The following is a 25150-nucleotide window of genomic DNA, read 5'->3' as shown; positions in this document are numbered from 1 at the left end:
TTGTTTGGATAGCAATTACTATGCTTTTGACAGACAAGTGGTACTCGACAAATTCAGACCTGTCTTTGGTTCGAGTCCGTCTTTCCGAACCAAATCCTCCTTCACTTTTCGTATTATGTGAAATCCATTCCGTGTTTTCAACTGAGAAAATGATTTTTCTTTTTCAGCAAATTGAAACTGCTATGTGATAGAGAAGGATAAGATGCTCTGTTAGAAACAGCACGCTGATGGTCTCCACTGCACAGAGAATTTATCTGGAATTTAAACAAGAGGACTGTTGAAGACAGTGAAGTCCCAGAAATTCAGTATTAGCTAAATATGGAGTGAGACGGTGCAATTTGAAAGTGGAGAGACGTCATCCTCTTGAAAGATAATAAGTCTTCTTGCTTTTAATTTGAGAATCTCAAAGAGCATTTTGAGCTAAGTTATTTAGAAAGATGACAGCACATTAAATTTTAGCTTGGGTAAATATAGTGATGCATTAAAATTACACTCTGGGTCTGAGTAGATTCTGCGATTCATTTCAAAGTATCTTCCTTCTGATTCTGAAAAAAATGCAAGGATACAATTCATATTTATTGTATGGAATTAACTAAGAAGGAGAGGGATACAAAACAACATTTGTTTTGCCATAAGCTCCGGCCAACCTCTGTTTCCATAGAGCCGGGTAGAAAGGCAGCACCGTGCTGGCAGCCTCTGCGGAGCCTGCCCGTCTCTTCCACTTGGTAATATGCTCGTTCCTCCTATCCTGCCCCCAGATATTCCGTGACTCACTCCCTTACTCCATTTAAGTTTTTCCCCAAATGCCACTTTGGTGAGGCATTTCTCCATCCTGTTCTTAAAAGCTGCAGCATCCCACCACCGTCCTACCAACTCCCCTTCTGACTCTGTGTTTCTTCAGTATGTTCCTTGCCACGTGATACCCAGCTCATATTAGCTGTTGGTTTCTTAATCATCCCTCCTTTTCCTGAGACATTGTAAGTTCTCTGGGGGCACCATCTTTTGTTTTTTTGTGTGTTTTACTTGTCTCTACCTACACACTCTAGGGTCTAGAACAGTGGTTCTCAACCTGGGGATCAGATGACCCTTTCTCGGGGTCTCATAGCAGATATCCTGCCTAGCAGATATTAACATTACAGGGTATAATAGTAGTAAAATTACAGTTATGAAGTAGCAGTGCAAATAATCTTATATTGGAGATCAGCACTACATAAGGAACAATATGAAAGGGTTGCAGCATTTTAGGAGGGTTGAGAACTACTGGTCTAGAATAATCCCTGGTGCACAGAGGGCAGAGTGGGTGAATAGATGACAGAAGCGACAAACACCATCAGCCTGATGGCTCTCCTGCTTTCCCCTGCACAGTTACTGCAGTTTCTTTGTGTGCAGGGCTGTACTGATGAGCGTTGTGATGGGTTTTTCTATGTTGCATCATGTTGAAGATGCAGATTCTGCTTTGTTGTATGCATTTTTGTTACGTTGTCACGGGATGAATTATTGAATGTGGATATTCCCGAATTAAAGCCTGTAAATACGATTAAGGACTTGCTACCCTTTGCAATGTATTTTAAAGGGATGTTTTAGCTGATATTACTTCTGTTCCTCCTAGGAGCACACACGGGTTTTTACATGCTCATAAATACTGGGTGTCATCTGTATTTTTATGCTTACATATATGATATTTCTAATTGCTGGGTGGTATATATAGAAGCTTATGTAATCTTTTCAAATGTAAACTTTTGATACATGCATATGTGAAAGTAGGAGCAAAACAGGGTAATTAGCATATTTCTCACCTAAGACATGTTTTCCATTAGTAATTTTAACGTTAGTATTTTCCTAAAAATATTTTTTTTCTGTTAGAGAATGAAGTACCATCAGAGTTAGTAACTTATTTAGTTAACCAGAAGAAAATGAGGATGGATAAAGGATCGAGGATTAGTGTTCCAGTGCCTTGTTGTGTATCTCTAGGAGCCCCAATATGAGGTTGTCCAGGTGGCAGCTAAAAGCACCTCTAAGTGTCACATCTCTTTTTATCCACAGTGGAGGCTTCTTCCCTGAGGGCGGGGTTGTTGCTGATTCTTTGATGATGAAGGTGGACAACCAGGACTGCCCATGATTTATGTTGATTTATGTGAACACTGCCCAAGCTAGTTTTCAAAAGAGCTGTACACTGAGAGAGCAGGAATCCAGACACTAACTAATAAGGGCTCTGTGAGGGAGGCTCTGTCTTTCTATGGGTCTCTGAGTGTACTTGGGTGATGTACAGACTTCTCTTCCTACCTCCTCTCTGCTTAACCTCATTGCGGGAGCCACCATACTCACTGAGCTCTGATTGTTTAAGCTGTGTTCTGTTCTTTGTAGTTGTCCAGTCAGACCCAAAAAACAGACACTCAAACAAGAGGTTCAAGAAAGCACTCCCAGGAATACTTTCTAGGACTGAGATTCATGGAACACAGCGGTCCAAACAGGGAGCTGAGTGAGGAGGGCCACAATTTCGAGCTCACCTATAGAGACCATGTCCCAAAGAAGAGGAAGGGAGAGAAGGAGGACAGATATTCTCATAGGAGTGTCTGGATCCATGAATTTGGCGACCTCCACTTTTCAGAGGATAGCCAACCTCTGGGGGAAGCATGTGAAAAGGCTTCATCTCCAGGAGAAGACATAGGTTCATATTTTTGGTTATGACAGAGGAGTCCACAGGCTGAGAAGACGGACAGTGATTCCTTGAATAAGACAAGCCCTTGGTTTTGCTCTTGGTCTGCCATGTCACAGCCATTTCAGATGGTTTTCAAAAGTGCTGCTCAGCTCACCATTTGGTAATGACCTAGATTGCATACCCCGGGGACTCCCGGGTCCATGCCTACCCACAGTCTCCCTCTGCCCCTCAGGTGGATGTGGAAACATGGTCAGTGTGGCATTCAAAGGTTCTCCCTGTCTCTTCAGAGATGGTGGGATCCGAACTTGAAACACAAATATAGGGGTATAGAAGGTTCTTTGGAAAATTAAGTGAAACTTGAAGTATGGACCAAGAACTGGGGCCACTGGAATTGCCTGGGCTTTTTAGAAAAGCAAATCATTGTTGCCCCGTCCCCCCAACACACAGCGCTGCTCAGTCATCATCTGTGGGAGTGCAGCCCTGCAGTCTGCATCTTCCAGTACCTCTCAGGGGTCCTGATGAACTGTGAAGTGAGAAGTATTCTCATAGAGGGTGATTGCATGACTAGGAGGGAGGTATGAAAATTAACCAACCCACTGCCAGCTGCCTAGGTACAGCCTGTTAGACTGAATGGGATGGCTCAAGGGACAGTGTCTCAGCTGCTGAGTGTGGCAGAGTTAGACCTGGCTGCTCTTAGCTGTCCCTCCCAGTATAGCACTCTTGGTATTAAAGACATTGGAGGCCAGATGTTTCAAAGTCCCATTGACTCTCCATCCTTCACAGGACTCCTCTCTCTGTTCCTAGACTGACTTTCCCCCCAGGTACCCACGTTGTGACACTTTGATATTATCTAGAAGTGAGGAATCTGGTTCTGAAGACTGCTTCTATAGCTCACTAATTGTTGCAAAGCTTAAATGCAAGGAGCAGCCACTTACATGTAAGGAATACTTCTAAGCGGAGCATCAAAACTGCATTTTTAAAGGAACAACAAAACTGCTTTTTTTAAAATGGCTTAAAAAAATAAGCCAACCCTGGTGTTCTATTTCCTAACTAAATTCATTTTAAAACCCTTTTAAATATTTCATAACATGTCATACAGCTTTGATGTTTGCCTCAGACATCAGTAGACACGCATCATTCTTCTATGTGCATTCTTGCTGGCCGAAGAGGTTGGGGAGGTTCTTGTCTCTTAAGTGTATTGTACTTAGATATCTGAACTATCTACTTTGTGGTCAAGTGTCCACTCATCTGCTCTCTGGTGCTTTGTCTGCACGGTGAAACTAGACTCCTTCTGGGTGTGACTGTCCTATCTGTTTATCACCCAGCTATTTGGTCTTATCTCTCCTATTTGGACTCTGATGGGTTTTGCTCTGATGTAGTTGATTTTGTTCATGTTGTAGCTTACGTGACTTGTATGCTGGTATTCTTTTGCTGCCTACAGTGAGTCTGTTGCCCAGGTCGTACAGGTGAAGGTAATGATAGCGCAGACTTCCTTTGTCCTGCCTGTACGCAAGCTTATTTTTAGCTAACTTCCCAAAGTTTGTCCTCCTCATAAATTGGACTTCTTGTTATTTTTACATATCTACAAATCTTGTCTTCCTCTGATTGGTTAAGATTTTATTAATGCCAGGTATCAAGTCTTTCACTTCAGTGTCCCTAGTCCCCACCCCAAGCATACCCCCTGCCTTTGCTTAATGTCCTTGACCCCTCCACACTTAACTTTTATGTCCTTTTGTAATATCAAATTTGGCCTTTTCTCCTATGATGGCTAAGGCTATTAATTAAATCCATGTTAGCTAAGTAAGGTAAGTTTTTTATATAAGGCAAACACTGGGTCTAAACCAGTTATAGTAAATTGTCAGCAGATGTGCCTTTTACTCGGTACTATGAAATGGCATCCCTCTTAACATCTCATATGTATTTCCTTTCTCTAGGTGACTTTCTCCCACCCCCACCTCCACCTTTGGATGACCCCGGTACCATTCCTCCTGGCCCTGGACACTTCCCTCCTCCTCCACCACTGGATGAAGGTGCTTTCAAAGTACAGGTAAGAGCAGAGGGAGATGTCGGGTTGATAAGACATGCTAGAATGCCTGTGACTTCACCAATGGTTTTTGTCGTGGGCATTTACCTTGAGTCTATTGAGACCTTTGCACCTTGTAAGGAGTTAGCATACTTTAATGCAAAATGCCCAAGCCACGCTTCTCAGAGTTCTACCGGCTTACACTCAGAAGCCAAGGAAAACTTTTACCTATTAATTTCATTTTAAAACCTAAGGTATTTTTTTTAAATAAATGTGTTTGAGAAGTTTACACTTTTTGGGGGGATAATTCCAGGCCTTTAAGAAATATCTTTTCTCTCTGTCCTTAAGGTCTGTATTCCATATAAGTAAAGTAATATTTAAGGCTCTGCTTATTCATTGTGGACTCTCACTGGCAGCAACATTGTTTTCATAAAAACAATAGCAAGACACCACATGACCATTTGTTTTAGGTTTTCAAAGATGAATATTATAATGCGTATCAGTGATATATGAGTTTTGTGCTCAGGAGAGTACAGGTTATGAAGTAATTAACTCCAGCTAGATGTTGAGTGACAAGAAAAACATTTTTGCTCTGACCAAAAGTGATTTGTGACCAGCATCCCTACTCAATCTTGAAGACATCATCATGTCAGCACAGAAAAATTATAAAATTATTGTTTGCCATTCCTAGATAAGGTGATGTTAACGTAGATATCTGAAGATAAGGATCAAGAACTTGTCTTAGAGAAATCCTGGCTTTTCAGATGAGATGTCATAGTGTCTGGTGTTTGCTTATGCGCAGTCAAGCATCAGAAACCTATGAGTTACAACACAGAGACGCTGTGTTAATGTGGACTGTTGTGTGGCTTGTTGTGATACTTACTGTGTCTGCGTATATGTCCATGGTGGCCGGCAAGGATTGGGATGGAAGGGAAGCTGTGAGGAAGAACTGTCTAGGGTCTGATCTGTTGTCCCTTCTCTTGAAGTTTAGGTTGGAAGAGCAAAGCAGAAATTATTCAATTATTTCCAAATAATCTTCATTCCAGTGTAGATATTATCTGAGCACTGGAGATCTTAGGGCACGAAAGGCAAGACTAGTTTGCAAACTGCGGGCCTTGCAAGTAAAGGGACAAGCGGCATTGTGTATTCAGGTGAGGTTATGTGCTGGGGAAGCAGGCACATGGTGGCTTTCCAGAGTGGCCTTGGTGAGTGAAACCTCCTCAGGACAGCACCACTAAACAGAGGCTTAAGGGAGAAAGGCATTATAAGTCAGATGGATTCTTGTGGAGTATATATTCATGTGGTTTAATCATATTTTAATGAAATATTCTTGCTTGCTTTTTATATGCTGTTGGTTATTATTGGGAATCTTCTTTGTGTATTGGTTAATGGGCATAATTTTAAAATTCTCTTCTGTTTTCTTTCCTGGATTGTTATTAAATCTATTATGGTATGTTTTGAATATTTCTGCTGCTGAATGTCTGCAGTTTGAAAAGTAGTTGAGAAGTATGTTCTAAGGCAGTGACTGTGGGCAGATGACATCGAATCCTAGCTGTCCTTTAGAAAGAAGGTAATGACGCCTCCTTAAAAAGATGATAATGTACCGATGTGTTTCAATGGACTAGTTAATATAGCTAGGTGATATTTTGTTATTCCTGATGATATTGTGTAAATCAAATAGCAACAATGATAATAAGATTGTAATAGATATTGTATGAAGCTGATAAAAATATAGCTAAGATTGTTACTATGAGAAGTCACTAATCACAGTAACAAGAAAGTTTTGCCCATGGGTTCCATTTAAAAATCATCTAACTCCTGAACATAGACTTTTTAAACTAATTGCCCCTTGCTTGACTTTTATTAGTGTTGGATAGTTCATTGTAGACATCTTTCATATCCTTAAAATATTATATTCCAGTTTATTTATGTTTTTGTAGCTATCATGAATGTGACTTCTTTCTTATTTCTTTTTCAGAGTTGACTGTTAATATAAATAAGCTACTTATCCTTATAGGTTGATTTAATATCCTGCAATTTTTTGAATTTATTAATTTAAAGATGTTTCTTAGAGACTTGGACTTGTCCGTGTGTTCACTTTGTCTTAAAACAGGTACAATTCGTCTTCTTCCTTTTCCAGTTTGGACCCCTTTCATTTGTCTTGTCTAATTTCCCTGGCGAGGACCGCCAGTTCTGTGCGGAACAGAAGCAGTGAAAGTGGCGTCCTTGCCCTGTTCCTGGGGCTTTCACGAAAATCACAAAAAGTCCCTTTCTATGTGGACTTTGTTCTGATAAATGTACTCAAGCCATGGCTTTGTTTTTGAAGAGGAAGGAAATAAACAAGAAGCCTGTTGCCATGTTGGCTTATGTTCTCTGTAAAACAGAAGGGAGGATGATAAAAAAAATAAAGCAGTGTTTGCCAAATGGAAAAGGACAAATCTGGTAGGGAGAGGAGTTGTTTTTGAAGCTCTTCCTATGACACTCTTGGTAACTTAAAAACGATGCCCGTGTCCCTCTGTCGGGCAGGAGCAAGTTGGATATGACAGCGGCTGACCCTGCTCTGGCCTTGCCTCAGCACCTTTAGATGGAGCTCAGTGCTCAGTGCAGCCGAAACAGTGTAATCACTGAGGACAATTTTGCACTTTTCCCTCTCAACTCTGGTAAAGCCTCATCTTGCCAATTCCAAATCATAGCTGGTAAATGTGTGTTTTATGTAGAAGTCTGTTTATATTTCAGCCAGATTTTCAACTCGGAGCCAGAAGACTGTCTACTAAGTAGGGCTATTGCAAGATACTCAGGGCTTGAAAAGGACTTCAGTGGTCATTGAATTCAACCCTAGGGTGAGATGTCTAGAATAAAGCACTTTCCAGCCCCCACTGATGGAATTAATTCCCAACCCTTCTTGGAAATGGGGAGACTGAGACCCAAAGAGATGTTTGTAGATACTGTTGTTCTAACAGAACTCTCACCTAGAAGCCAGCCTTCCCTCTTGGCCATAACTCCTCCCTCCCACTGTTGATTGTTTTTATACTGTACTTGGCCTGGCTTAGCACTCTCTTAAGCTGTAAGGGTCTCGGATGCAGAGTAGGGGGTTGCATGTTTTATCTGGCAAGAACAGGTGCTGCTGGAGTTTTGCTTGGCTCTGTTCATTTATGATATATGTTATATAAACTTCCATACAAAAAGTAATAAATATTTATTGCAAAGAAGTATTCTTGTCTTAAGAATTCACTTTTTTATGGGAAAGATGAATCTGAACACAAATGGTAGATTTGATTTGCTTTCTTTGCCAGAATCCATTTAACTTTTCTGCCTGTAAAGTTTGCACTGGCCCCTTGAAAGTCCCTGCTTTCAATTGTTCTTTACTCTTTCAAAGTAAAGTGAATATACTCAGTAGGTAGGCACATTATGCTCCAGGGAGTCTAGCCTCAGAACTTGGCCTCCTCCGTCTGGCAGTCCAGGAGTTCACCCTTGGCACTTTACTCTTAGTTGATGTCACAGTCTGTAAATTATCCTTTCGGTCAGCCCAAGAGCAGGTACACAACGTTGCTTATCACTTGAATAAGACAACAGAATATCCTTTGTAAGGTACTTTAAAATATCTTTTAATAGGTCTTATTTTCCAGGAAGTTTGACATCAGACTTTTTACGTCTTTCTATTATTTAGTTGGTAGGGTTTTTGCTATTGTCTTAATTTTTGTAAGGAAAAGGTTACATATATAGTGAGGCAATGGTATGGTGGTGGGTAAAGAGATAGATTGATAGATTAGCTGTAACACACACATACACAAACACATATGCTCGCACATGCTCTCATGCGCATGTACCACACATGGAGGAAACAAACCACATGCACATAGCTCTGAGTTGCTTCATGGCTTCCCCAGCTCCCTTAACTGGCCCTGTATGTGACACTTTGGCTTGGTCTTTCCATGACCTCCAGGAAGCCACCTTTTGCTTGGCCTGGCTGTGGTCTGACTCTGTAGCTTGGGTCTCCTTTCCTGGTGTGCCACAGTTGCAATCAGTTGCCTTTTCTCTGTTCATCTTTCCTCAGGCCAGTGCTCACATATATACACACACACTGATTGGTTCACTGTTAAAATTTTCATATTCAAATGCAATCTTTCCCTTTAACATTTATTTTTAGTACCTTTCTTACTCTACTGCTTGAAAATGATGCACAAAGGGTCAGTTGGGGCTGGACGGGGTGGAGGGGACAGTGTACCACAAAGAGCTGGTCAGCAAAGCTGTGGAGAGAGGCTGGCATGTTAAGGCTAAAGCGAACACCGTATTGTGAACTAGGCTCAGAATTACCAGTACAGAGGAAGAAGAAAACCCCAATTCCTCTCTTAAAGTGAGATTCGACACCTTTAAGCAAACTCACCTTTTTTGAAACGAATTTAAAAAAACTGGTCAATATGATTTGCCTTTTTGCTTTTTGTTCTGATTTGGCCTCTGGCTGGGCATTCAGGTGAGCTGAGCAGAGGGTGGAAATGTATACTTGCAAACTCCTGTGGACAGCGAGTCCAGTGCCCATGGCAACTCTTCTAGTATTTCCTGGACAATATTGACTCTTCCGCATGGTGCCTTCCTCCTTCTCTGCTTTTTCAGTCGTCTTCCTTTTTCAAGGGACCAGGAATCAAGTCCAGGGCTGTATACTTGCCATGGTACTGGTTCACAGCATCCACAACTAGTCTCTTCCTACTGTTACATTAATTCTCCTGGGTGTAGTTTTACACACCTAGAATCCCAGCTCTTAAGAGGCTGAGGAAGAATTGTGTTTCAGGCCAGCCTGGGCTATGTAGCAAGTTCCTGTTTCAAAATCAAAGCAAACAAATGATGAATTCATATGAGTTATTCTGTTTGGGATTTGATTCTGGATACACACACACACACACACACACACACACACACACACACACACACACATAAAACTTTTCCAAACCTTCAGAAATAATCCAGGATACGTCTGTGTTATTCCTGGTGGAAGCTTAGTGAATCCCTGATCAAACAGTCCCTGGGGAAGTTGGCCCTGCCCAGTTCTGTGAGTTAAGCTGTGTGGTTGGTTGGCTCTCAGTCAGAGTTGTGTGTAGGGAATAACTTCTTATGCGATGTGCTCCAGCCACGTTCCTTGGGCCACAGGAATATGAACCTGTTGTTGGACTCTTTTGAAGTTTTGGAAGTTCATATCCATTTTGTCTTTCCCATCATTAATTTTAATGGCTTTGTCAATGCTGAGTGGTATTTTTTTCATTGAAGTGTGCATTGCATATTTTCTACTTATAGGAAGCAATGTAAGGAAATCAAGTAATATATATATATATGAAAGATTTGCAAGTTTTTTTTTATCAAAGAAAAAGTATGTTCTACATTTTATAGACAAAGTAAACCTTGAATAGAACTTGTTTTCCTTTATCTCGTGTGTTATTAAGAGGCTTTATTGAGAGCAACTTTTAGTATTATTGTTCCTTATGCTGGACTGTGTGACCATAGCACCCTGCTCTCTCCCTTCCAGGCCTATACTGTCCTCTGGTTTCTGTTTGCTATCTGTTGCAGTCTTCCTCCCAATTCTATCCTTGCAGGTGCTTACTATTTATGCTATTGTGCTTTATTGGATAATTTTATGGAAGGCTATATGAGTGATCTATTCTCCCAATTTTTCAGTATTGGACAATCCTTTATTTATGAGTAAAATCTTATCTAAAAGTATGATAGATTCACATTTACCATGTCTAAATACTATAATGAAGATCCGTCCTGTATCCTTTAAGAGAATTGAGCAGGGTTGCAAAAGTTACTAATTTCATTCATGTATGCTATGATTTGGACATTCTAATCATCAATGTGTGTCCACCCAAAATAGGAGACAGTGGCATATAAACAGGGAAATCTTAAGTGCCTGCCCTTAAAACCTGGAAAGACACAGCACCATAGTGGAAACATGGCAGCTGCCTCTGTGAGTCGAAGCAACTGAATCATTGCAGAGATCTTTGGTACTTGGAATGTGAAGCACTCCCTGCCTTCCCAGCTCCTACTATGAATTGCAATAGGAATACTTGCATACTTGCTTGCCAAGCTGGGGGTTTGGTTAGTAGGGACTGTACTCAGAATTGAAATTAACCTAAATTAACCACAGTTTACAACCCAGGCCTCTACCTGGGAGTTGGAAGCCTTCAGTAGACTCTAGAGTTCCAGCTCTGTCGCATCATACAGGCTATGCCTTTGCTGCTTTAGTCTCCTGGGCAGGGCAGACTTCCTTTAACTGCTTCCAACTCTGCCATCTTCCCAGAACCCGCTGTCTGTCCTTTGACTCCCCTGATGCATTCCCCTTACTGGATCTTCTTTCTTCATGTTGGTCCTTTTGATGCCCAGAGGAATGTCTTCCTTTGACCTTCTGTCTTCTCCCTTTAGAAACAAGAATGTTAAGAGAATCAGCTCAGTCATCGTTCATCAGCTGGCTCGATCTGGTTATGATTCCTGCTGTGTATGACATTTGTAGAGATCATCATTTATCCTGTAGTTTTTTTCCTGCAGGAAAGCCATCTCTCTGTTCATTCCCAGCGTTCCCGCAAGTGTATTCATTATCTGGGTTGACATGCCATCACATTTCGTAGTCTCCCACACTCTAAACCCTGTGGTTCTCTGATCATTGTTCACATGTCCCGATCCCCCCCCCACACACATTTATCAGCAAGGTATTTGGGCATAAGAATGAGTCTCAGCTCTGTTCCAGTCCATTTATTTCATTGCCCATCATTTTAGCTTTCTCCATATTACAAGTGACTCCTCACCTATGTTCTATTTTTTCATATTCTAGCTGAATATCCCTAAACGGTTAGTGGTCAAGAAATTATGATTGTTTTCTTCCTGTGACTGTTTTACTTCTTGCCACATGAATTTTCTCTTTTTATCTAGCTGTTCAGAGCATGCCATGGCCTACCTTACTTATATCCCAGTGTGTTCTCTGTATGACCTTTGCTCTTGATATGATCCTTCCATTATTAATAAATGCCAAGTTAATTTTCCCTATTTCATTCTTGCAGCTGACACTTCCTCCTCCTCCTTCTGTTCACTGGCCAGCCATTCTTTTCATTAAAAGAAGAAAATGGTGCTTTATTGTACACTCCTTCTCATATTTGCCCAATGCTCTGGCTCCTTCTCTGCACCTGCCTTGACACTCCTGATGTCCTATGACTTAATGATTAAACCCTCCTGTATGTTCCTTACCTTCACATTTCTCAGCTTCATGTGCAAAGTGTCAATTTCAATAATATCGTCGTAGAAAATTCTTCTGTCTAGCACTGTCTGCCTCATTGTGAAGGCGACTGTGAAATCTGTTAGGCTACTGTGATAATCATTTAATGCTTCTTCATGTTCCCATCATCCTATGTATGCCTCTCTGTGGGATGATGCAATGAGTTGGTGTACATTAATCCTGACTCTCAGCTGTATTTCATAAAACCAGAAGTACAACATAGTATAGAGAACTCCCGTATACGTAATTTAATATCATAAATCACTAGATTTGCCTGGTCCCTTTGACTGGCTCCAGCCGCTGGTTCTTATGATGAGGAGATAGTAAGCCCACATATTTCTAAACTGGACCACTTGTCCATGGCAGCACAATTGCTAGGCAAACTGACCACTAGCTCAGTGAGAAGTTTTGGTAGTTCTTCCTTTGTATTCTTCCCATTGTTTCCCTTTTCATTTTCTTTTTAGTACCTACCTAGAGTGTGTATACCACAGCTCCTCTAGATTAGCAGCATGAATGATATGATGTACGCATCAGTTGTGTGATTCTGTGATTTGACAGTAGGAAATTTTGAAAAGTAGACTATGAAATATTTGCCACACTTATCTGTTTGATGCTATTGTGCGCCTGCCAATGGTTCATCATGTACTGCTTCTGTTGGCTTAGGGCAGTAAGAAAAGGAAACGGGAGAGGAAGTTACATATATCTTGAGCAAATCAAGGTTTTCTATTCTTAGTCTTGTGTTACTGTTTGGAAAGTACAGCCTCCATTCATGGCAGCCTCGCCTGTGTTTCCTTAGTGCCGTTTCAAAAGGGGGGGAAATAAATTTGGAATTTTTTTTGTAGTGAAAATAGTAAAGTCACATAGATTTCCCCTTTTTTTGTTGGTTAAACCTCAACCCAACTAAGCAGATTCCTCAACTTCAGCCATGTATGTCAAAGAAAAGCACCCAGAGCGGGATACTGGAGCCAGTCAAACACAGTATAATGAGATATACAGAGCCTTTAAGGGACAGTGCAGCAGGGAACATGGCAGCCACTGGCACTGCTGCTCCATATTCAGTGGGCTGCTTTGCTCACATAGGGATTTGCCCTTGTTGAACGGGGGCCCAGAACTGGTTACCTGGGGACACATTGCTGTGTTCTTTTACTACAGCTATCCCTTTGCCATAACTTTCCATGGTAACATTTACTTTAGGTGTCTCACAACCCCTGCCCCCGGATCTGATAAATAGATGATTCTCTTCAGCAGTTATGACTGCCTTAGAAGACTTTTTCTAATTAAAGCTTGATGGATTATTTAAGAATGATCAAAAGCTGCATCTCATGCCAGTGATGATCCACTGTGTCCTCCAAAGGGTAGGACTCAGCTGCTGACTGAAGTTTCTGTCCTGCCTGGTCCCCCAGCCATTTGTCCCAAAGAAATTCATAGAGGTTTACTACATTAATTCCAAACTGCTTGGCCTATTAGCTCAGGCTTCTTGTTAACTGATTCTTACATCTCAAATTGGCCCATTATTCTTGTCTATGTTTACCATGTGACTTGGTACCTTAATCAGTGAGGCATTCTCATCTTGCTTCTTCTGCCTCTAGGTGACGACTGCAGACTGAGTCTTGCCTCTTCCCAGAATTCTGCTTGCCTCACCTCTACTTCCTGTCTGGCTACGGGCCACTCAGTGCTTTATTACCGCAATACACGTGACAGAATAAAAGACCATTGTCCCATAGCACTCAACTGAGCAGAAGCAGCACTGAAAGGATGGCTTGGCCTCCACAGAGTCAGGCTGTGGCTGGATGTGTAATAGTCACCCTGATGTTGGTAAAGGGAGCTTTGGGAAAGTGAAGGGAGGCAGGGCCAGGTGGTGGGGTCGGAGCAGGACACAAGGTCTTTGCTGGAGTCTCACTTTCGTCAGGGTGGATGGTTAGGCATGGCTTTGTGTTTTTGGAATGAGAATATCCTCCGAGGCCAATGTGAGTGAATATTACTAGAAGAAATGTTGATAATATTCCCTCCTTAATGAGGGGCTCCATGCAGTCTCCAGATAGCGTGGCAGGGGGATGAAAATAATGCCTTCCTAATTTGTAGATTTTGTCATATTGTCGTTGTTCTTTAATTGAATATGTATTAAGCTCCAACAGGGTGCTACAAAGAGTGTCAACTTATAGTCATTTTTCCAGAACACTCAGAAGATTTATAAACACCAATAAATGGAAAGCCACAGCACCCCTCGGAGGTCATAAACATATTTACCCTTTTTACAAATGGGAAGTGAAGTAGGCTGTGCTCAACCCTACTAGGACTGTAGGTGAGAGCCAAGAACTAGTGAGTAGAGAAAAGTATTTTCCATCATTAGGGTTTGGATTAGAATGTATTATTAAGGAATTATGCTTAAATGTGCTTAGAGCTGTGAGGTTTTAATTAAATTGTTCCACTTACTGGTAGCTTTTCGGTTACCAACAGGCTGCCAAACTATGCCACTATATTTCAAATTTAGTGTAGAAAAGAATTTGGAACGAGACTGAATTTTTAACTTTAGATTTGCTTACAAAACTGAAAGCTCACAACTTTAGATTTGTTCAGTCCAGGGGAGGTTTTGGAGCTGCACCTGTTATCAGATGTCTCTGGTTCTTCTGCATCGAAGACATCCCATGGATGCCCAATTCCAGCCTGTTTTTGTCAGCACAACCTTTCCTTGGAGCCAGGACTCTTTCCTTCATCCACTAACAGTCTCCTAGAACTTACCTCATGTGAGCCTTCTCCAGAAGCATTAGCTTTTACCAGTTGCAGAAGGCCTGCCGCATGCCCAGCCTTCTGACCCATGTGTCTCCCTTTGCCCAGTAGTCAACTTTTCTTTCTGGGGTTGTGATACTGTTCTCCTGTTTCTTAAGTGGAAACCAAAGTGAAGAGCATATGAGTTCGTTAAAGAGTATGTGTCTTTAAATCCTTTCCATTTAAATCCAGTTGGGACTAGATTTCACTTTTAGGTTTGAACCACAGACACAAGACTTTTTAGACACTGAGAATAATAATATAATTGACTTTTATAAGTCAATTATAAAACCTTTAGACCTGGTTGAAGTGAAATATGACTTCGAGATAAAATTCCTATCTGAAGAGGGGAGAGGTGGGAAGTCAAGGCAGAATGACCAGTTCAGATTTTCATTGTTCCTGTGTTTGGTGATCTTATTCACACAGATTCAGCACTGAGCCCTTGCTGAGGGCACAGTAGGTCTTTGGTTACCATTGACTCTGAGTAGGCAGTGAACAAGGAAGTGTTTGTCAGCGAGGCCTGCGATGAGCCAGGGCAGAAGTCTGAACTAGAGGAAGGCTTTTTAAGTTGGACTGAGAATCGTCAGACTTGAAAAGACATCATCCCTTGTCACCTACAGGATTTCTTCATCCTCTGGATGCTGACATCACTTGTCATGGCCGTCTGCTAAATTGTCATCCACCCACAGAATAGGTTCCTGATTGGGTCATGATTGTTATGTTGCAGAATCACGCCTATTCCCGACTAGGGCAAGATCAGTGGTTTTCTGATTTTGTCTCATATTCAGTTTTTATCAATGGTAACCTTGAGCATAAAAATAGGAATTCCTGTTGGGAGTTTTAATGTAAACTATCTGAGCACTTCCTAAAATATATGTGATTCATACCATGTGTTTGCTCCCACATCAACACCAAGTCCCAGGATGCAATTACCCATGCCCACTCTCTGCTTCGTCATGTGCTGTGTTTATCCTTTCAGCAGGGCCAAGCTCCTTGTAAGATCTATACATGTGTATGGCGTGATCACCCGTGACCCTTCGCGTCTGACCTCGCTTGGTTCTTTCCAGAGGAACAGTCTTGTTGCCGGGCTTACGCACACCGTAGTCTTCCTCCAGCAGCCTCATGCTCTTAGCTCAACAAACAGCTTCCTTGGTCTTCGCCATCCAAGGTCCTCCGGGTGGTTCTTTCGTCCATGTAGCCCTGTCTGCTTTTACTCTTTGCTCTCTCCGTTTTTGATTTGTTTTCTCTCGTGCCTTTTGCCTCATACACCTATCCGCATATACCTCGCCTTCTCATGAGATCTGTAGATAAATCCACACTAGGAGGACTGATCCTTCCTGCTTTCTCCTTCCTTCTCTGTCGCTCTTCTCTGTCCCTCTCTTTCCTTTTTTTTTTGCCCTTCCTCCATTGTCATCTACTTTCTTGTCCATTGTGCCAGTCAGTATATTATTTTTTTTAGTATTAAAAATTCATTTATTTGTTTTACATGTTAATAAATGATCATATCACTAATGGAAGAAATCAAAGCAGATTCATGGGAAACAAATTCAATACCCAGTCAAAATACGAAGCTCTTAATAAAGCTTAAATAACTAATAGCATTTTTATAGGAAAGTGAATGAAACTATCCCACATACGGTATTAGATGGCAAATGAGATTGTTATCAATGCTTGGGTTTCTTTTTGAAATTTGCGAGTGAGGGGGGCAGGAAATGAGAATGCACATGTGCAGGTGCACATGCAAGTATGTGTGCATGTATGTAAAAGCTAGAGGTGGCTGGTTTCAACTAGGCTGATTGGGCAGTCAATTCCAGGAATCTGTTTGTATCTTTCCCCAGCTTTACTCCAGCCTTTGGACTATTGGTGCTTATCCACCATTCCCCACTTTGAGGTCAGTGCTGGGAATCTGAACTCAGGTCCCCGGGCTTCTGGGGTATGCTTGTCAGCTTGACACAAAAAAATGGTTATATAAGAGGAAGGACCTTAAATAAGGAAATGACTCCACAGGACCTGGCTGTAAGGCATTTTCTTAATTAGTTATTGATCTAGGAGGGTCCAGTCTGTTGTGTGTGGTTCCCTCCCTGAGCTAGTAGTCCTGGGTTCCATAAGAAAACAGGCTGAGTAAGCCATGTGGAGCAAGCCAGTAAGCAGCATCCCTCTATGGCCTCCGTATCATCTCCTGCCTCCAGGTTCCTGCCCTGACTTCCTTCAGTGATGAACACTGCTGTAGAAGTATAAGGCTTAACTCCCCACATTTCTTTGTTCATGGTATTTCATCACAAAAGTACCAACCCTAAGATATGGGAAAGTGCTTTACCAACTTACATCTCCCCCACCTGGAAGATTGTCTTTTTGTGTGCTTCTGTCTATGACCTCTTTCTCAATCGTTTCCTGAGTTCACTTCATCTTAGCTTGACTGTGGAAGGCTCTTTTCTGTTCTGCTTTCCACTTTGATGTATAACTAACTGTAAGGACTTAGCAGAGAGACCATTGTAGCGCGAACTCCAGTTTTTTCTCTTTCTTCCTCTTTCTTTCTCTTCCTGCATGGATGGCCCAAAGTGGTCTCCTTTTGATCTTTGGTATCCAGTTCTGATAAGCATGGACCCTAAGATCTCCAGGTTTCTAAGGCTGCTGGGATACTTAGTGAGAAGTCTGTGAAGCTTTGCTCAGTGTAACTGGTCTGTTGACCATGACAGTGCAAAAGGGCCTGTGTAGGCCGGGCACATGAGCTGCATCACTGGGTAAGGACTGCCGCACACCCACAGGCTACTTCTCAGAAGGGAAAAGAGGTTTGATAAGGAGAAAATAGCATCTAGACGTGGAGTGCCTCTCCGGCAGCTCATTTACCTTTTATTGCTAGCAAATACGATTTCTCTAATTTTCAATCCTTCGGCATAAGCGTGACTTCCATTTTAGGTCTTTGCAATAAGATGTAATGTGTCCTGCCCTTTCCCCGCCTAACTGCCAGCTGGAATCCACCCATTCTCACCTTGTTTCTTCCATTTCCTTCAAGCAGCAGGTGACTCTCAAACAATGAGCTGCCTCTAGTAAAATGTTATCACTGCGTCTATTTGAAATGAATATATCAGGCTGAATCTATAACTTCTAGAGTTCCGCGTATCAAAACAATTTGTAAGCTAAATGGAAGCAGAACAATGTAGTTAGAAAAGGGGGCTATAAGTGAAAACAAGACCCACTACAAACTAACTAAAACGCTTCATGCCTCCCTATTGCCATGGAGGCTGCAGTCATGTGACCAGACAGAGCATCACTTCCTTTTCGTAAGAGCAGAAAGAGCAAGTCCCAGCTCACATTGCTGGTGAGAGGCTTAGAAAGGGACAGTAATTTGCCCAGCTTTCCCCTGTATGTGATGGCAAAGCCAGGATCAGATTCTGAGGGTGGTGCTTTGCTCCCTGTCTGTCTCAATTACTCAGGAAGTTCTGAGGTTGACTGGTAGGCAGCCTCATATCAGGGTGTAAAATATCTAAGTGGTTGCTCATGTTCTGACATTAGCTCATTTATGAGCATCTTAGCCACTATCTCCTTTACTTTTGAGTGGGGCTTTTGAATTAGGGAACCGTGATAGCAGGTCGTCATGTCTCATGGTTATCTCGTGACTAGGTGACTGTTAAGCTTTTACTTCCTTATTAAATGAATAAATGGGTAGGTGCCCACAGTCTGACTGTAAGGCTTTATAGACACTGATGGTAGGATTTCTGCAGTGTGTATGTTGTACTGTAGACGAACTTGAAGATGGGCTCTTCTTTCCTTTATTTTGCTGATCCTATCCCATCAACAAAACTGGCAGTCAGTAAATGTTGTTTTCTTGGGTCCCTCCATTATCAAGGTTTTCTCCTTTGGAAGAGGGAGTAAAATTAACTTTCCCGTTTATTTTATAGGCTTCTGAAATGGTCCTTGATGCAATCTATGTGGTTTGGCATTAGAGATGTTTCAGAGTACGTGTGGGGAAGAGGGGGCACCTTCTAGCCTTTTGGCAGTGTTAATGAGCTGTTATCTTAGACAGGTCAAATCGTCTCTTTATGAGAATTTTATCCTGAATGAAAGAGGTTGTTGGAAGAGCTCTTTGAGTGCCTCTTGCCTTCTAGGCCTAACATTTCATTAACCTGCCTGCCTTCTTCTGTGCTAATCCTTGTCAATCACTCTCATGAATATGCTTTCCCTGCACACCCTGATTAGTGGTTGTCCTAGCTAGAGTTTCTTTTGCTGTGATAAAACACCCTGACTAAAGTAACCTGGGGAGGAAAGGGTTTATTTCATCTTTGACTCAGTGACAGTCCATCACCAAGGGAAGTCAGAGCAGAAGCTTAAGACAAGCGGGACCACGGAGGCAAGAACTGGTGCAGAAACCCTAGATGCACATGATGTCCTGGCTTCCTGATTCTGCTCTCTGTCCACCAGGGCCATCAGCCCAGAGGTCGATCATTAATCAAGACAGTGCCTATCAGCTTGTCCACAGGCAGTCTTCGTAGGCAGAGTTGAGGCTTCCTCCCATCAGACAACTCTCACCTGTGTCAAGCTGACAGACAGCTAGGTAGTACCTGCTCTTAGCTTCTGGAATAGCAGCCTGGAGTTTCCAGGAGTTTCTCTGGCTCACTTGTCTGGCACGTCCCTTCTTTCATAGTTCTACTTACCTAGTATAGGAATACTTGACACGGGACAGAATAGTTTTTTTTTTTTAATTTCATATTTTGCTAGCGAGGTCATAGAAAGAACTCAAGCCTAAAAGGTGGGAGAACCACCCAGCATCAAGCTTATAAATAGCCAGTCCCTGAAAAATGTGTGAACGTGACTTAACGATACCCAGCTTATTGAACTTTGTTGGATCAAAATATGCTTAAATGTTATATCTACAGTCGAGTTGTTGCAAGCCGAAGCAGTATTTGTTTTGTTGCTACTGTGATCAAATCAGGCAACACTTAGCAAGTATGAATTTATTAATCTTTATAGCTTTATGATATGAATAGGGATCTAAGTTCAATAAGTTAAACTTACAAAGCAAGCAGATATTAGATCTGCATATCAAATTCTTATTGTGTGAGTCTAGAGTCTTTGCCAGTATTCATTTTTGTGTCACATCTTTGGGCGCAATAATTTAATTAAAAAGAAATAGACCATATAATGATCATGCCCTCAGATAACATGCATCATGAAGTGTGATGTATATTATATAGGTGATCACTAAATTAGATAAACATTGTAAGTTTTGTTGATCATAAATAATATGCCTTTTTATCCATTTTTGGGTATATTTTGACCATCTTTTTCTCCTACTGATACTGTAAGTTAGGAAATTATGACTTTTAATAATTACAATAGGAAAATAGTCCATTTGCTTTCATGTAAGTCATTGAAAAAATAGACTTGAAAAGATCATAACAATAACATATATGAGTATGCTTTGCTTTTGTTACTTATTTCCTGAATTTCCAATGATGAAATTGTTTTCTATTCCTAAGTTGTGTGGAAGGGAGCTCTCTTTCTAATATCACACAAAGGAAGTGCAATCTAGGTCATTGCATGACAGAACTCCTTTTCTCGTTTTATATGAGCTTGTCTAAGGAGTTTCTGGAGGTCTCTAAAGCTTGACATACGCACGTACACACACACACACACACACACACACACACCACACACACACACACACACACACACACACACACACACACGACCATTTAGAGCATTTAAGCTTCCTTTCTTTCAGAAATTTTTGGTTTGTTTTTATTTCTACTTTTGAACAGTTCCATAGACACTTGGGTTAAGTCCCTCTTGTGTGATGTGCCAGCATGCTTAGTCAGACTCTGGGGACTTCTGTGACTTTCGTATTCTGGGTGTAATGTTGTATGTTGGTTATGATTCTAGGAAACCAAATTTCTAAGGTGATTATTTTTTTAATTTTTTAAATTATAAAGTAATTACATCATTTTTTCTCCTGTTCTTCCCTTCCTTCCCATACATCTCTGCTTTCTTTCTCTCAATTCCAAGGGCTCTTTTTCTTTGTTCATATCCTTCCCTCCCTTCGTCCCTCCCTCCTTCCTGTTTTCATCAGTAGCCAGGAGCCCCCCAACACTCCCACGATTCATCCTGCTCCCACACCTTTCACTGAAATGAATGCTTGCAGCTTTATGCCATGCAAAACTAGATCAGTTCATTTCCCTTGATACATATTGATTGGCCTGACTGGTGTGCAGCCCATGAAGCCAGCATCAGTTCAGGCAAGGACCATGCACGGCCACTGAAACCTGTGGGCAGATTATCGGTGGAGGTTCCAGTAACACCTCACACATATTAATCTGTAAATACCTCAGATACTTTTACAGTAATAGAAGCTGATAGAAACTGCCTGGATTATGTCAGTCATTAAAGTTAGCATTACAAGATGGGGTTTCTAGTGAGCTGACAAACTTCTTGGTGGGATGTAGTTAGAAAGGCATGCCTAATGCTTATCATTTCTCTCCAGCTCGTCTGATCTATGTCAAAGAATCAGGTAGATCCACCTCATTTAGGTTTTATAAGGTAACGTGGCCTGACCAACAAAGCTAGCCGGTGCTGGAAATAGAAGGGAAGAAAAAGATTTGTTACCCCAATGTGTGGCCTTTGATTTGCATTGGGATGTAAATTAGCAATCGTAGACGAAAGGATTCCTAGGCTAGACCAGTGTTGAAACGTGGAAACATATGTAACTATACATGCATGTATTTCTGCAGACGTGCTGAATTTCTCTAGTATGAAAAGAATGTTGACAGATTTGGGCTTTTGGAGCTCGTGCAGGTGAGATGGCGTCGGATGACAACATTTCATCAAGGATTTAGCTGCAGCATCCGATAGAGTTCACAGAAGTGGGGTGCAGATGTGATGGATAGTCAGTCCTGGGGATAGATAAATGAATAGAATTCCCTGTTTATTTTCAAAAAAACATTTTTAATTTCTAGTAAAAATGTGAAGTGTGAGGAATGAATAAATAAATATAACGTCTCTGCCTTCCTCAGTGCTGGTGGAAGCCCCTTTCTTTTGCCCTTAGTTAGTTGGTTAGTAACATTTGGGTTAAAGGATGGTCCATCTAGGTCAGTCTGTCGTTTGCCTTTATTTTTCTCACATGCCGTATGTTACAGTTTGGGACCTGTGTTTCACGTTCTCGTCTTTATGTTCTTGCCACGCTGCTGTCATCTCCCTGTAACTCTCCTAGTAACACTGAAAATTATGTTTTTTTCCCAAATGATATAATGAGCCTCACATGTAGTTTTAGTTGGGGTTCAGTCATTTACATGTATTTATAATGTGAATGGAAATACCTCCTATGGCAGATTAGGTCTTGTGAACAGTTGCATCATGGGAAGCACGGTGTTTGAATACCCCTCGTTAGTCTGGGCTTTTTTCTTCCTTTGTTCATTCTCGTGTTCTTGTTCTAGCCATTGCTGCAGTGATGAACTCTGCATGGGTATGATGGGATGGGACACGTGCCATCAATCCTTTGTCCTAGCTTTCTGTGCTGGCCTTTATCATAACCATTTCTATTGTTTCATTTATGCTTGGGGAAGTTTGAAATCCTATAGCCGTTGCAGAGGAGTAAAGGACAAGAAGCCCGAGAGGAAGCCTCTCTCTTCATCCTACTGCTTGGGAGATCTAGGGATCTGTTTGCAGAACAAGTCCTAAGAGGATAGATGAGCTGCCCACATTGCTGATGAGCTCAGTCTAACCCTCGTGAATGGCACTCTTCCTGTTCCCCTGCTCTTCCTGTCCCCTCAGCACTCACCCTTAGAATTGACTCCCCAAAAACGTGCATACCGGCCTTGTGTCAAGGGCACTGTGTCTCAGGGATGTCAGTCTTAGACAATGGGATCTTTCTAGTTATGACTGGAGAGTGTGGGAACATATTACAATGGCCACTTTATTTGAGTGCCCACAATATCTAGAACAAACCTCAGGCAGAGCGTCAGGAGACTCTTCCTAGTCGCTCTTCAGCCTCTAGTAAGTTATTTTCCCATCAAATGACGGCAGAGCCACAGTGAGAGTATGCTATGGAGATGTGGTTTTAAGACTGGAGGATTCACCCAGCTTCTTTTAAGACTGTTTTGTGGGAGCAAAAGTGTATGGATCCAAAGGTCTGAGCGTGGTTGAGAGTTTCAAAGAAGGGGTTTGTGTGGGAACTTGGGAAGAATTCCAGTGATAGAGCCAAGATCCAAAAGAGACATCTGGGTGGGAGAAAGCGTCCTTTCCTTCTTCGTAATGATGGTCACAATGAGACGCAAATCTGTTATATCAGGTCAGGCCAGGCAGTTTGGGGTTGTTCCTGTAAAGGTCACTTTGAGTGAGGCTGGGGCTCGTTAGTCAATTGCATCAACCTATTCTGAGAAAGGGAAGTGGGAATCAGTCCCAGCTTAGACAAGAGCATAGGTGACTGGAGCCAGTGGAGGGCTACAAGCTCGGGCTGGTTGCCTTCTCTAATTACTTGTTTCACTGTATAGCTCAGATTAATCCTGTGACTTGAGTCTCGGTGGTTAGAATCCTGTGACTCAGGCCATAAGCAGTTGGGTATTTTGTGTTACAGTAACGTATAGAAGTTGAAGATCTGATTATATCCTGTCTCTTTGCTGCTACCCCAAGGGAACACTTAATGAGTGATGCTTGCTTCAAGAAGAAGAAGAATTAACAATAGCTATATTATGCCTATTAATTTATAGTTACTGGTTGCTATAATTAATGCTATTTATGAAAATCATCATAATTATAGTGCTTTACAAAGTATGTTCCCATCCACTTTCTTATCTGAGTCTTCAACAACTCTCTTGCTGAGGCAGGGCGGGCGATGGTTTCCTTGCTTTCCAGATGAAGAAACCATGGCTCTGGGAAGCGTTTAACCAGGCTCCGACCCAGTGTCCTTGCCAATTTGCTATGTTAGCTATGTGTATGTGTGGATGCCCCTATCAAATTTTTGCTCATCATAATATCAGGTCCACACACAGGAATACCAGATTTACTTGGTTCTCAGTAGCCGTCCTGTGGAGTACTATGTCCTGCCCTTCCACCTAGTGCCAACTCTGTCTATGCGGAATGTTCTCCAACATTTCGGAGGTCTTTGTTTTTACTTTTTTGAGATGTTGATACTGTTGCAGTGTGGGTAAAGATAGGATGCTGTGATAGAGAAACCTATCAGTCCCTAATAAAAACACATCTACCTTCATAGCTTTGCCGTGAGCTACTGAGATGGCTCCATGGTTAAATGTATCTGATGCGCACATCCGGTAACTTGTGTTCTATGCTCAGAGGACACATAAATGTGGAAGGAGAGAATGCTACTACAGAGTTATCTTCTAACCTCCAATGCAGGCTATGACCTGTGGGTGCCTGCCTGTACACGCGCCCACATGATAGTGCACGTGCACACACACGCACCCCTCATGCCGATAATAAATAAAAGAATATAAAATTAAAAAGTTGAAGAAGACTGAATCTCAGGGTCAGACAAAAACACAACCTACCTACTATACCATTCTTTTTCCAGTGCGGGCTGGGCACGAGTTCTGTGAGAGTCCTATTTCAGTTTCGTAAATCCAGTCTTGGAAGCTGTGCTCTCCATCCTGCTGCTCGTGTGAATCAGGGTGCTCACAGCTGCACATAGTCTGAAGCATTTGATTTCATTTTTTTCATCATATAGTAGAGTATTTCCTGCTTCTTGGTATCTGTGTCATGTTCAGTACCTGGAAGATGTTGAAACAAGCAAGGTCCTGAACGAAAATCCTTAGAATACTGACTGTCATTATTCACCAGTGCGTTTTTTTTTTTTTTTTTTTTTTTTTTTTTTTTTTTTTTTTTTTTTTTTTTTTTTAGAAGATTGCCTACTGAAACGCATACACTTCAGTAGGGGACTGTGGGGCACAGTGTGACCTAAACGATTTGCATCTTTATTTTAATCAGTCCTGCGTTGCTGTAGGCATGAAAGGGCCATATACAAATGGATATGAAAGACAACACATCGTTGGTGGTCAAGATGACCAGCCAAGTAAACAGGGCAGATTGAAGGGATAAAGGAACAGAGTCGTCTCTGCAGCATATCCCAAACGGCAAAGTACCTACTTTAGACAATATGCTAACAGGCACCCATTTTTAAAGAGGGCTCACACGCAAGGAAGCAAGGTGATCAGTCATCTAGGGTAGGATCTATGGAACTGATGCCGAACTTTCAACATACGTGTAGTTGATCGTCCCGGTTTTCCTGGTGCCAACGCAGGTCTGGGGAGGCTTAGCTTGTGCTGACTGTCTTTGCACAGTGCCAGCCAGTACATCAGACTCCAGTCATGCTACCTCACCACATGTAAATAACTTCTAAGACTCAGGGAAAGTGGCGTGGTGAGAAAAGCACTCAAAATAAATAAATAAAGTAAGTAAGTAAGTAAGTAAATGAAGAAAGAAAATAAAAATAGGAATTGAG

General features: G+C 41.8%; 1 protein-coding gene across 4 annotated transcripts in view; it reads left to right on the top strand.

The window, feature by feature from the left end:
• Positions 1-25150, top strand: part of LOC119824574 (LIM domain containing preferred translocation partner in lipoma) — a 600040-nt gene that overhangs the window by 272521 nt on the left and 302369 nt on the right. For all 4 annotated transcript variants that reach the window (XM_038344782.1, XM_038344779.1, XM_038344780.1 and 1 more), the window contains one exon: positions 4594-4706. In XM_038344782.1, the coding sequence (XP_038200710.1) occupies positions 4594-4706 (113 nt within the window). The remainder of the gene's footprint in view (positions 1-4593; positions 4707-25150) is intronic.

The sequence above is a fragment of the Arvicola amphibius genome, chromosome 10 (assembly GCF_903992535.2).
Source record: "Arvicola amphibius chromosome 10, mArvAmp1.2, whole genome shotgun sequence".
Taxonomy (NCBI): domain Eukaryota; kingdom Metazoa; phylum Chordata; class Mammalia; order Rodentia; family Cricetidae; genus Arvicola; species Arvicola amphibius.
This window is presented reverse-complemented; position numbering and strand designations above follow the sequence as displayed.